Source organism: Trichosurus vulpecula, chromosome 3 (genome assembly GCF_011100635.1).
Source record: "Trichosurus vulpecula isolate mTriVul1 chromosome 3, mTriVul1.pri, whole genome shotgun sequence".
Lineage (NCBI taxonomy): Eukaryota > Metazoa > Chordata > Mammalia > Diprotodontia > Phalangeridae > Trichosurus > Trichosurus vulpecula.
The window spans coordinates 399,320,349-399,334,325 of NC_050575.1; the positions used below are offsets into that span (position 1 = coordinate 399,320,349).

Genomic DNA, 13,977 nt, shown 5'->3' on the forward strand with positions numbered 1-13,977 from the left:
AAACCACCACTACCTCTACTAAGAAAATCCCAAATGGGTTCATGAAGAGTCAGACACAACAGGAAGGACTGAACCTAGGGTCCCAATCCCAGCTCTGTCATTTGTTAGCTGCAAGACCCTGGGCAGGTTATTTCATCTATAAAATAGGAACAGTATAGGGTAGTTATAAAGATTAAGTGAGATAAAATGGGTAAACTACTTGGAAAATATAAGCTATTATTGTCCATCCAGTCTTTTACCCTCCTGGGAAGACAGAAAACAGCAATGGACTAAGCCTTTTGATGCATCCTTAGCCCAACATCGTGGAGATTTACTCCACCTTCTTTGGGGGAGGCTACCCCACTCAGGCAGATCCTGCCCAGTACAGGCACACTCGATTAGGAGAATTTGCTCTCTCTTTTTTCCCATATACAGCACAGAAGGGGGCCCAGTCATAATGATGTCACAGGGTGCATTAGGGCACAAGATTGGCAGCACTGTGTGTGCCAAAGGTTGCACATATGGATTGATTTTTGAATGGTAAGGGACAGAGCCACCCCTAGATAAGATATCAAAGTCGAGAAACTGGGCCAAAGTTAAGATCAGATGAGATAACATGTACTGGAGACTTTAAAGAGCTGCATAAATGCTGGCTATTATAATGTTGTTTTCTCTTACTTTGCCTCTCCAGGTGGGCTTCTCCCACCTCCTGCCCCGTGCCCCAGATGCCCATCTAGGACCTCTGTCTTGCTAATGACATGGGTTTGGTATCAGAGAACCTGGGCCTCCTTCTTGGTTCTGCTGTGTACCACTATGTAACCTTGGGTCAAGAACTGAACATTTCTGATCTAAGTTTTACCATCCATAAGGCCTCTGAAGTCCTTTCCAGCTCTAAGACCTGAGAGGCCATTCATTCATAAGCTATTATCACTTACTATCTAATTGAATTACAGCCCTTCTCTAGAAGGGCTAATTGTATTAGTATCTCTAGCAGTAAATGCTTCACATGCAGGACTTGTAGGGGGTTGGGAGTGGGGGTGAGACACATCTACTCCCATCTCCCCTCCAGCTTTGAAGGGAATAAGCAAAAGGAGGTGCCCCCTTGGCAAGGCTGCCGACTGACCTCAGAGCAGTCAGGTAGGTCAGGACTGAGGTCAGGATCCTCACCAGCTTCTTCTCTGTTCCCTTCAGTTGGCCCAGATCCTGCCTACAGAGGAAAACTTTCTGCTGTGCTTCAGGCAACATGTGGGCTCCAGCGCCGAGTTCATGGAGGTGAGCTGTGGAATGTCCTGTGTAACCGGTGCCCGCTCTTCTTCCTCCAGTAAGACAGAACTGTCCCTCCCAGAATCCAAGGCCAGGCAAGACCCTTCCTGAGGTTGCCATTCATTTGGAGAAACAGCCCAGAGTCATGTTCCAAGTAGAACAGGGCAAGCCAGGAAACTGAGCTCTTGGATTTACTCTAGGACTGGGGAGGCCTCAAGGTTGGCCCACAGTTCAACATACTACTGACTTGTTGGGCTGATTCAACAGTTTTATTAAAGGAGCTCAAAATACTTTGCAGGCATCTTGTTTCCCTTCATTATGACCCCTGAGGAAAGGAAGAGAAAGGAGCCAATGCATTTTTTTTTACTAAAGATAGAAAAACTGAGGCCCAGGCAAAGTAAGTATCCTGGATTCTAGTCTTACAGATTCATTGTGTGACTATAGAAATCATTTCCTCCTTCGCCACCTCAACTTTCCTTCTTAAAAATGGAGATTGTTAGATATTGAGTACAAAAAGTTTTCCATTCTCTATTTAAAAAAAGACCTCAGAATTTAAGGATCATACAATGTCCTTTGTATTCCTATAAAGAAAGATTACAGAACCAGCCACGACTCAAACAGACCAATAATGATTTGCTAATAATCTTCTTGCTGTAACACTGTCCTTCACTTGATCAGTCTCAAAGCCAAATTCAAACCATACCCACCATATACGCTCTCTCTACACTGGCAAACAGACAGGGTTTTTAAAATGAGATTTTCTAAAATGGCATTCATGTTACCGTTTTAAATCAATATCCATTTAATAGTCCTACCACCCAAACGCATTGCCAAAAATGCCTAGAAATTGAACCCAAGAAACAAAAACCTTTCAATGAAACCTCTGTGTGCAATGCACATTGGCTGGGAACTAACAGTTTCTCAGGGTGGGGGACACGTTTTTAAAATCCCAACATTCCTTGGCACCATATGTTGGCATTCATATTCAAATAGGAGCATTATCAAGTAGCAAAGCCAGCTCGGAGTGAATCCAACACATCAGTAGTCTCCTTTGTCTAATATGCCACTAAAAACATTTTTAACTAGCTTTTCCTTCAAGGAAACCCAATGGTTGGCACACAGATTAGGGTTCTATGCTTGGTTATTCACCTGACTAACAAACTGGAACATTTTAGGGTGGCCTTCATCCAAATACACTAATTACCTCCTGAACTGATCTAACATCACTTATTTTTTTCATACCGAGACCCTTCCATCCTGATGAGCATGTTAGTCGGTCAACAAGCTTTTATTAAAGGCTAACTAGGGGCCAGGCACTGTGCTAAGCTCTAGGGTACAAAGAAAGACTAAAATGGTCCCTGCCTTCAAGAATGACTGATGCATTCTAACGGGAGAGATAAGATATATAGAGAGTAAACAAAAGGCTGAGTGAAATGAAATGCAGGTAGGTGGCAAAGTGGAGTCAGGCAGACTCTCTTTCTCAGTTCAAATCCAGCCGACTAGCTCTGTGACCCTGGGCAAGTCACTTAACCCTGCTCACCTCAGCTTAGAGCTAGAGTAGGAAAGAAAACCCCCAATGGGGTCACAAAGAGTCAGACACAACCAAAACTGCTCAACAACAAATGAAAGGCAACCTGAGAGGAAGGGCACCTCAGTTTCCCCTCCTATGTAAAACCAGAGTGAGATTAATTAGAGCAGAGCCACGGAGATGGATTAAAAGGCAACTGAAAAGAGGCCAAGTCTCTGTGATCACCGCCCCTCTCTCCGATGCTGAAATGAGTTGGAATCCATCTCTGGCTCCAGCCCTCCTGAGCTCCACAATAGCTGAAAAGCAGATGTCCCAGGATAATAACCTCCTAAGATCCCCGCCCCTCCTGAGTCTTTCCCCTTTGCAGTTTCTATCAGCCAAAAACATGAAATGGGCTGCTCAGTGGCACAAAAAGGTTTGTGCTCTCAGAGAACATGAATCCCACCTGCACCGAGTCTCTAATTTTAGCCAAGCCTCAGGACTCCTTTGGAATTTCAAAAAAACCCAAGTCTCTTTAACTCTCTGTCTTGAATGAGAAAAGAATAATGATCCAACTGCAGAAGGCAGAATGATAAAAGATGAGAGCAAGCCAGGTAAAAAGCAAGGACCTGGGAGGAAGGGAGATAAGGAAAAGTTTGGCCTTGGAATGATCTCATTTTGAAATCTGGTTCAGACGTTTCACTCTCTGAATGGCCTGGGGTCTGAGTTGTACTCTGTCCTGTAGCCCCCCCACCCCTCTTCTTTCTGTCTCTTTATGTCACTGTCTTGTCTCACAGGAAAAAAAACAGCCCAATTGGAGGTCAAGTCGATGGAGTTGGGTGTGAGGGTTTTCTTGAAGAAAAGGAGGAGCTCTCATAATTAGATATTCCTCAAACAGTTGGTCTGTAACACAGGACTGAAACCATTTGCTAGCTAGGTGGTGGTATGGATAGCTGGGCTAGAGTCAGGAAGGCTCATCTTCAAAATCCAAAAAAGTTCAAATCTGGCCTCAGACACTTACAAGCTGTGTGACCCTGGGCAAGTCACTTCAGCCTGTTTGCCTCAGTTTTCTCATCTTTAAAATGAGCTAGAGAAGAAAGTGGCAAACCACTCCAGGATCTTTGCCAAGAAAACCCCAAATGGAGTCTCAAACAACAACTTTTGTAATTAGTAGAAGAAGCAATAACCTGAAGAGGGGGAGAGAGGTGGGCTTGAATCCCAGGTCTCAACCCTTGCTAGATATGTGACTAGAGACAAGTCCTCATCTTTAAAATTGGGGCAACACCTACTTTACACAATTGTCATTTTTATTTTTTAACATTCATTTTTAAATTTTGAGTTCCAAATTCTCTCCCTCCCTCCCCACTCATTGAGAAGTCAAGCAATATGTACACATATGAAATCATACAAAATATGTCCATATTAGCCATGTTAACAAAAAAGACAAGATTTTTTTAATTTACAGAGTTGTTATAAAGAAAGTGCTTGGCTACCTTAACGATATGGGGAAAATAAGGGGTCTGAGGAGGAAATAGGCCTTTTTCTTGTCAAGGCTAAGACCCTTTCCTCAGGTGTTTGATCCTACTTGCTTATCTCCTCTGAGACCTCCAATCGTTGACCTTACCCTCCCACTTGTCTTCGGACTCTCCCTAGGGTCATGATGCTTTTCTGTGGCCTCCAAGCATGCTCAGGTCTCTCCAGCCCTTAAAAAAAAACCCTTGCTTTCTCCCTCCTTGAAGGCAAGGAGTGTCTCATTCTGTCTTCATATCCTGTGCCAATCTATCCTACATCTTAATCCCCAGAATTGGGTTGGGGCATCTAGAAATGTTTACTAAATTCAACAGAACTGGAGTTGGGACACTGGCTTGGGAGGCTTAAGGCCCAAAGGGGGTTGGGAGGGAGATAGCTAAGTCCCGAGTACTGATTAGGATCTCCAAGGTCTCTCTCTTCCAAGACTGATTTTCTTTGATAAGATGCCCTTCCCAAACACTGCAGAGACTGGTGTACTGTTGGCCACAGGGGCTGTTGCCAACTATCCAACAATTCCCTTGCAGGCTTGGCGGAAATATGACACGGACAGGAGTGGGTACATTGAAGCCAATGAGCTCAAGGTAGGCTCCCAGGGAAAATGGAAGGGTGGCCACTACAAGCCTGGGTGTTCCTGGGTCATGTATTCTTGTTCATCTCATCAAATTCCTAAGGTGTAAAAGTCAAGAAACAGGCACCCGGGGGAGAAGGCAGGCAGAGGGAGGGACAAGACCAGAAAAGAATATAAACAGGTTTGATCCCTCCACTGCACATCTTGTGAAAAGGATAATTAGAAGATTTCCACCTGGAAAGCCAAGACACCTCTTGGTTTTCTCAGCTCTGGGCCAGCCGCAGAGCTAGGTGTGAGATGACGCATCTTCCCAGTGACTGGGTGAAGGAGCAGTGTGTCACACCCTTGGTGTGCGTGTTGGAGGAGTGGTGTTCTTCTGGGATGGGAGTTTTTCTGAGTTGTGGTTCCCAGTTTCCAGGTGTAGTGATTAGGAACCAAGTTTGAGGTAACAAGAAGGGGAGTGACCCCCTGGGCCACTCAGAAACTGGGGGAAGTAAAACAGTGTGAATTCAGCCCAACTGGACATGTCCTTCCCTTCAGACCAGGCACCTCTCGGACCAGAGCAGATTCTCAGTTATTGCTGATTGGCTCAAGGACTAAGACATACCATGCCTCCCATCCCAGGGACAGACAACCTGAGGAAAACCTTGGCAGGCTTCCGCTACCTCCTCCATCTGTCTCTATGCTCTCTGACCCTTTTTCTTCCTTCTTCCTCATCATGTACCTATGCCCTAGACCAGCCAATTGTATTCAAGAGTATTACTAAATCCCACCAATGTCACTGTAGGCTTACTGGGTCACTGATTCCTTTTGTGTTTTCAGGGATTTCTGTCAGACCTACTGAAGAAAGCAAACCGGCCCTATGATGAGCCCAAGCTTCAAGAGTACACACAGACCATAGTAAGTAGAAAGCTTCCTCCTGGGATAGAAGTACTGAACTGGAACCCAGCCTTTGTCCCAAGCTGATGGGGCTCTGATCCCTGGATGATCTTTGGACCCAAGACGGACTCAGGCCAGCTGGTCCAGAACCCTTATTTCAGCATGCCTGTGTCATACTCAGGTCCTTCCTCCAATTCCTGCTCCCCACCCTCCATGCTCCATCCTTTCAAGAACTAGCTGAAATTCTAACCCCTAAGCCAGCAGGAGACTTGCGGACTGACCATTTCCATGGCAACCTCTGCTGCTCCAGCAAGGGAGAGATGAGGGGAGAGAGAGCTAGGCAAGACTCTGAAAATAAGCCAATTAGAGCTCAGTGAGAAATGGGAAACAGGTTTTCTAGCTTCTCTCCTATCAGAAGAAGAAAGAAGATGGAGTTTCTGTAGCCTTCCTGGCACTTTGGGTGCCATTTCTAAGTGATGTTGATTCCTGACCTCCACATAGCCTCAGAGGGAAATAAGCAATCTCAGGGTGTCCCTTCGCATTATCTCCTTCCTTCTTCCTTTCCAACAAAGCCTGGAGAATAGGTGGTAAATAGGAGGTAGCTGGGAAATGGCCAAGGTTCTGAAAACTCAGTATCAAATCAGTCTTTGCCAGACTCAGCCTTATACATGAAGGAGGAGAGTTGGCTTTTAGGCCAATAACCCAAACATCTTTCTGTATCCCGACAGCTGCGGATGTTTGATTTGAATGGAGATGGTAAATTGGGCCTCTCGGAGATGTCCCGGTAAGAGCCACCTCACACACCCAATGTCATCCTTACAAGTAACCTACTGGTCTTCAGCTCTGCTGCTTGTGGCTGTGATCCCATCACCTCCGGCCAACCAAAAAGAAAGGCATCTGCCAGCTGAATTCAACAAACATTCATAACGACCTACTCTGTTCAAGGAAGTGTGCTAGATGCTAATAACAGAAAAATGAAAAATAACATAGTCTCTACCCTCAGCAGCTTTCAGCCCTGAGGAACAGGGGGAGGGAAGAGGCAGGTATACAAATTACTGTTAAGACAAATTAGAAAATTATAATGCACACAAGAAAAGTCAGGAATGGCCACAGAGGTTCATGGAGGGAAGGGTATTTTCTAGCTGGGAGGATCAGCTAGAATAAGCATGAATAAGGTGACTCCTGAAGTAGGTAGACTGTGGCCAGGGGAAGAATGCGAAGAGGAACAAAGGAGGGAGGGGAGGGGAGACCATGGCATGGGAGATATTGTGCTCAAAGACACAGAGATGAGAGAGAACTGGATGAGATTAGGGAACAACTGGGGTTGTTGATCTTTGTTCCCGAAGAAGACCAGAATGGCATCATTATGTTGGGGTCAAGGTGCAGTGTGTCCAACTGTGGCTGATGAGACCGTGTGTGTTCCTATTCTACTGGAACACAAAGAACATGAATGGGAATGCCATGAAATAAGGCTGGAAGGCTCAATTAAAGCCAGGGGGACTCAAATACAGCTGAGGAATTTCTATTTTATCCCACTGGCCATGAGAAACCACTGAAGGTTTCTTATTTGAAGAGTGTTGTGATTAGGCCTGGGCACTGGAAAGATGACTAGCAGCAGGATGAAGGAAGGAGAGGGAAAGAATGGAGGCAAGGAGTTTAGTGAGGAGACTGTATTAATGATTCGGGAGAGAGCTGAGGTAGGCTTGAAATAAGAGTGATGAGTATGAATGAATGAAGGATACCTGTAATAGAGACATTTCAGAGGTAGAATCAATAGCGCTTGACAACTGATTAAAGGTCTGGGGTAAGGGAGAGGGAAGAATTAAGGATGACTCTAACGTTTTCAGCCTATGTGCCTATGAGGGAGGGTAGCAGTAGCATCACTAGAAAGGGGGAAAATAAGAGGAAGAACAAGTTTAATAAGAAAGTTGATGAGTTCTACTTTGGATGTAGTCAGTTTGAAATGTTTCCAAAGAGAATGGATCTAAAAATGCAGACATGAAACTTAGGAAAAGAATTTTGCTTGGGACATAAATTTGGCTTTAATCCAAAATGATAAAGAAAGCCATAAGAATGGATGCGATCTCCCAAAAACGAGAAAACTAACTAGTACCACATGACCCCCACCAACTCATTTCACTTGTCTTCTCCTCTATTTGAACTTTTCAGTCTTCTCTGTAGATACTAACCCTCTCCCAGAATCCTTTGCTCTGCCTCAGTTTCTCTTGTCTATTGTCTAATCCACACTCTAACATTTTCCTTCCAGACTGTTGCCTGTACAGGAAAATTTTCTCCTTAAATTTCAGGTAAAACACTTCTTTTTTCTTTCCCTTTTCTGTGCCTTCTTTACTCTTCTTACTGAATGCTGCTTCCACGAGCCTTTCCCTCCCCACACACACACACCTTTTAAATTCATTTTCAGTTATTCATCCATTCATACTCGATCCTTACAGGGTATGAAGCTGACTTCAGAAGAGTTCAATGCTATCTTCACATTTTATGACAAGGTAAAAAGAAGGCCAGCATGCATAAAAGAAAGCAAGGCTGTATTTCTAGAGGAAAAGGCCAGAGATAGGGAATCTGAAGCCTCACAGCAGAAGAAAAATGATTAGAAATACCCAGATGGGGTTAGGCTGTCTTGGTCCCTTGTAGCCCCCCCCCCCCCCCCCGTCCCGGCTCATCGACTCCATTTATCTTTTTCCTTTAGACAAAGACATCCTTCATGGGACGACTGGTCTCATGAAAGTGAATATGTGCCCCTGGCATCTTTAGCTTTCACTTAAAACTTCATCTGGGGAATGGCATCCAGGAAGTTGTCAAACCCTTTTTCACTCTATGGAGATATGTTCAGCCCTAGTGAATAATAACAAAAGAATAAAGTAACCCATGCAGCAGCAGTTAGAACCACTGTTTTGAGGGAACTAGCTGGCTGATTTAAATACCTGAATGGCTGATTTCTTTCTCCATTAAAATGGTTATTTGACTGAATTGACTCCCTGGGCCAGTTGGTTTAAGATTGTGTCTACTGAGCCTTTATGTTCCTCGGTTTGTGCTGAGTGATGGGGAGATGGGGTTGCTGGAGAGAGGGAAGGGAATTACTAGAGATCCCCGGATGAGTGTCTGCACTCAATTCACAGGATGGAAGTGGCTACATTGATGAGAATGAACTGGACGCCCTTCTGAAGGACCTGTATGAGAAAAACAAGAAGGTGAGGAGGTCTTTGGGGGAGCCTTCTGAGGTGGCTCTGCCTGGGAACCACAGTTCTGCCTCAGCCCATCCCATGGAAATCTGAAGATTCACACCAGCCCAACTGCCTAATCTAAGCAAGCTTCCTATGTGAAGGAAGATGTGGGAAGGAAGCAGCAGATGTGAGGTGGGAAGCTATGAGACAACAGAACAGGCCCAAAGAAGAAAGGCAGTGAGTAAGAAAAGGGGGTCACAAGCAAGTTTGTTTTCCTGGAACAGATGAGAAGCCCCTGAAGTCAAGCGTGCCCTCCCACAATTATGTTACCTTTCTAACTCCCTTCGTAGCTTTGAACAGATTCACGGTGTGAAAAAAGCCTAGAGAGAACTGAAACTACCAAGATGCTTCTCTAGGTAACCGTTCATCATGGTAGTGTGTTATGCTTTTAGGTAGCCTAGGGAGGAGAGGAGAGGGGGAGATTCTGAAGATGATAAATGTAAGAATGGCCTGGCCAATCAGCTGGTAACTCTGCATAAGAGGAGCCAGAAAAAAATCATTAAGCAAGGAAGTAAAGGAGCCAAAGCCACTGCCAGAGAAACCCAAATCTACGGCAGCACTTTGGACCCTGTGAGGTGACAAGAGCAGGGAATACAGTCAGATGGCAGAGATTCACAAAGCCTAGGTATGAGCCAACCTTGGTGTGAACTAGAGGGCTACCTCTCGGGGTGAATAAAGAAGATCTTTGAAAAGGATGAGGAAAGCCATAGGTTTGATTCAGGTTGAAATGTCAACAAATTCTTTTTTCTTGAAAAGGAGAATAAAAATCCAAGGGTGATGGCAAGATTTTGAAGTGGGGTGAGAATGAAGAAAGTGCTCATGGGAGTGGGCACAGCTATGCCCAAAATACCCACAAAGTACAGATCCTATTGTAGCTTGTAGCTGTATGTATGAAAAATAGCTGGAGGGTTTAGACTCAGGTGTGTGAAACTTAATGTAGGCTTCGGTTCTGAGCTTTAGTGGAGATTAAGAAAGACACACATCCCAGAGTTCATGGTCTGTTTCAAGTGGGTGCCTCCATCCAGAACCACTTCCCCAAGGAACATTTGGTTTTTGGTCCAGAGTTAGGGAGCACAGGATGTGAATGCCATCAGCTCACCTGGGGAACCTTCCACCTTAGCCACTCTGCAAGTTTGGTGTTTGGTCACTTAAAGGGAGCAAATGATGCAAACTAAGAGCTTTCTATAGCTGGAATCTGGTTTGGGAAGAAGAGAAATGACTGTGGTGGAACCTGGTTCTTCAAAGACATGGGTCATTTTCATGGGAACTCTTAGGATTTTGTTAGTCAATAAACATTTATTAAATGCTTGCTGTGTGCCAGGCGCTATGCTAAAAGCTGGCAATACAAAGGGAGGTAAGACAGTCTCTATGAACAGCCAAAGGCACTAGAATTAAGAGGGATTGGGAAAAGTTTTCCTGTAGAAGGTAGAATTTTTAGCTGGGACTTGAAGCCAGGGAAGCCAAGAGGTAGAGATTGTTAAATGCTTATACCAGGTTTGAAACCCCTAGAGACCTCTTTATCTAGCCATCCATCAGCTTTTCCAAGGAGTCCAAGAAGAGAGAATCTGAATGGATTTTCTCTCAGCTCTAAGTGAAACACACAGAGAAGCAACTCTCAGCTTCCAGATTCACCACAATGCCAGGTCCTCACACTCCTTCACTGCACTGTGGTGGGACCTTGTCAAGCTCAGGGCCTGAAAGCATGGGGCACCTGTTTTCCCCCTACTTTTCTTGCCTTTTAATTGACACAGGACAAACTGAAAAGAAAAATATACGAATTAAGTGGTGACTCTCCCAGGCTCAAAGCATTGCCTTGCACTGGAAGATGCCAGCTTTGACTTCCCAGCTCTTGGTTTTTCACAAAGATGGCTATAGAAGCATTCGGATGTTTGCAAAACACCTTTTGCCTTAGAGCCAGAGAAATGCAGGGAAGCAGCAGGATGAAGAAGCCAAGTCTCAAATGAACCAAGTGGTCTGCCACAGAAAAGGGAACACCAGAGCTCCCTGCCAGGAACAAAACAATGGTGCAGGCAGAAGAGATCAGGGAGGGCAGCTAGGTGGCGCCACAGCGCACAGACACCGGCCCTAGAGTCAGGAAAACCTGAGTTCAACTCCAGCCTCAGACACTTCCCAGCTGTGTGACCCTGGGCAAGTCACTTAGCCCTGTTTGCCTCAGTTTCCTCATCTGTAAAATGAGCTGGAGAAGGAAATAGCAAACCTCTCCAGTGTCTTAGCCAAGAAAACCCCAATGGGGTCATGGAGAGTCAGACACAGCTCAACAAGCTCAGGGAGCTAGGGAAATGAACAGCTGTGAACTGGGCTGGTCCTTCAGTCAGTCACCTCTATGGGTCAGTAAAAAGGGCGTAATGACACGAACATACTAGACATGTAGGGAAGCTCCTAAAACTCCCAACTTCCAAAGGCCATCCCCTAACTAGTTACCACGGTGCGTGACTCACACACAGACTTGGTCATGTCTGAAATACTTTTGGAAAGTAAAATGAGCAGTATTCAAATGCTGCTGATGCGTTACTGTCCCCGAGTTCTGAACTTTGGATTCGTGCCCTAATTCAATGTTATAGGGTATGAATTGTGCCAGAGGGCACACATAAAGCTGGCTCCCGTGTCACATGAAGACACAGTCAGGTATTTAGATGAGCACTAGATAAAACTGTAACAAACTTCAAAGACCTTGCGGTCACCTTCAAGGACATGGATTGTTTGCCTGGGGGAGGAGGCTGGGTGTGGGGAGTTTATTTGCAAGATCAAGATTTAGGGCTAGGATTAGAATGAGGATCAGAGTCCAAGCAGGGATTCAGATTGCTGAGTTCCATGTTGTATTCATGTGGTGTTCAGATAAGCCTTTTGTATTCCTCTGGAGTGGTTCCAACTACAGACAGGGTTCAATTGTGGGAATGATAGGGAATGAGGTCCTAGTCTTGCATTTCTAAGTGATCACCTGTACTGACCCTTCTCCCCTTCTCTCCCTCTCATGTGGTCTTCCAGGAGATGAACATCCAGAACCTCACAAGTTACAGAAAGAGCGTGATGTCTTTGGCTGAAGCCGGGAAGCTCTACCGCAAGGACCTGGAGATTGTGCTCTGTAGCGAGCCCCCCATGTAAAAGGGGATGGGCGCCTGTTCCCCCCCCCTCCCACTTCTCCTCTCCCTTCTTCTGCCCTGCTGCTTCCACCAAGACCTAGAGATTATGAGGCCCGAACATCCCCTGCTACCCAGCACAGCCCACCCAGAAAGCAGGAGAGGAAGGGAATGGCAGCTGCTGATGGATGTCCACTGAGCTTTCTGTCCCACATCACCTCCGCCCCACCCCAGGCTAGCCTTGCTGCTCTGCTTGTGACTCAGATTAGGGGAGAGGGGCCCTCGTTCTCTTTGCTGTGATGCATGAGCTCATCGTTGTATGATTTAGGCTACTGCGTCCAATAGGGTGACAGTCTTATCTTGCTCCCCAGTGTCCCTCCTCTGCCCTGGTTCCCCAAGTCTCACCTGACCCCTCTAGCTGGTGGTGTGTAGTTCGTTCCTTCTTCCAGTTTCTGACTGTGGCGAGAACGTGACCTGCCTTGCCTTTTCCATCTTGGTTTTTCCCTTTCTTCGGTTTCCGTTTCTTGTCTTATTATTCACCAAAGAAGAGTTTACAAACAATAAAATGGAAAAGTTCTGCTACTCAAGCTCACCCACTGGCTCACAACCTGTACTTGTTCTTTCTCATGAGCAGCCCTGACCCTGGATGGGGTTAAGGGGGTGGCTTCTGCCTCCTTTGGCACAAAGAAAGTGGGAAATAAGCATGGGAATGCCTCGTCAGAGGCACATTGCCTACCTAGGAAGAGTGACTCATTCATGAAGATAAAGTCCTGCATCCTGGGAGCTCAGGAGAGAGGCTGGGGCTAGATATATCCACTCAGGAGCCATCTGCATAGACAGAATAAGGAAACTACTGAGAGAGAGAGGGTGGAGAAGAAAGAGGGCACAGGACAGAGCTCTGGGATATACCCACAGTTAGGGGAGCAGCAAAGGAGACAGACAAGAAGACAACGAAGAGAAAACAGGGTCATAACATCCCAGAGAAGAGAAAGGGTTGTGACATCCCAGAGTGGTTGACAGTATCCAAGACTACAGAGGTTATCAAGGATAAAGACTGAGAAAATGCCATCAGACCTAGCAATTCAGAGACCACTGGTGATTTGGAGAGGGCAGTTTCAGTTGAGTAAGGAGTCAAGGGTAAGGAAGAGGTTAACAACCTGAGAGACCAGTCATGGTGATTCACTTAATGGAAATAGGAATGTTTGGGGAAAGAATAGTTTGGAAAGACAGATAACGCAATCCCAACCCACCCTGTCTGTACAAGCTGTGCTGCTCACTCCCACCAAACAACTAAAAGTGAAAAGTAAATAAGGTAGAGAGGAAAGGAGAGGGGAGGGGAGGGGAAAGGGAAAGGGAAGAGGGAGGGGAGAATTAGTCACTGGGCACTGCCCTAGAGCAAAGAGCATTCTGTTGAAGGTCACCTACATCAGCCACAAAGTGAAAGAGAGAACAGGGCAAAGGCTTCCTGGATGGGAGAGGGGGGAATTTTGCCTGCACAGCAAGATGGGGGCCTGGGTCATTAGGCTTTAATTGTCCTGAGGGACCTTTGTCTTGTGCAACCAAGGGAGACCAACAATAGGTGAAACAGAGCAGGGGGGCATTGAAGGGGCTGATGGAGTTATATTGGAAATGTCCAAATTTGGCTACTAAAGGGAAGGGAATGGGCCCCTACTTTGGAAACCCTGCTCTAGTTACTCCTCCAAACACAGAAAGCAAAGTGGGTACTGACACTGCCCCTGCCTGATAAGAGAACCATCCAAGAATTCTGCACCACCTCCTTCCCCTCTTACCTCACTCTTCCTTCTCAGATTAACCAGCATCAACTCTAAGAAAAATAACCTCCTTCCTTACCACTCCACCACCCTCCCCTCATCCACCAAAGGCAGGATTGCAAAAATGAAACCTCTTGCC

General features: G+C 45.8%; 1 protein-coding gene across 1 annotated transcript in view; it reads left to right on the forward strand.

The window, feature by feature from the left end:
- CALB2 (calbindin 2) overlaps positions 1–12,658 on the forward strand; it is a 30,033-nt gene extending 17,375 nt beyond the window's left edge. Inside the window, exons 4-11 of the mRNA XM_036751447.1 lie at positions 1,171–1,251; positions 4,804–4,860; positions 5,670–5,747; positions 6,455–6,510; positions 7,993–8,032; positions 8,180–8,233; positions 8,864–8,935; positions 11,975–12,658. Of these exons, the coding sequence (XP_036607342.1) occupies positions 1,171–1,251; positions 4,804–4,860; positions 5,670–5,747; positions 6,455–6,510; positions 7,993–8,032; positions 8,180–8,233; positions 8,864–8,935; positions 11,975–12,091 (555 nt within the window). The 3' untranslated portion in view covers positions 12,092–12,658. The remainder of the gene's footprint in view (positions 1–1,170; positions 1,252–4,803; positions 4,861–5,669; positions 5,748–6,454; positions 6,511–7,992; positions 8,033–8,179; positions 8,234–8,863; positions 8,936–11,974) is intronic.
- Positions 12,659–13,977: the final 1,319 nt, after the last annotated feature.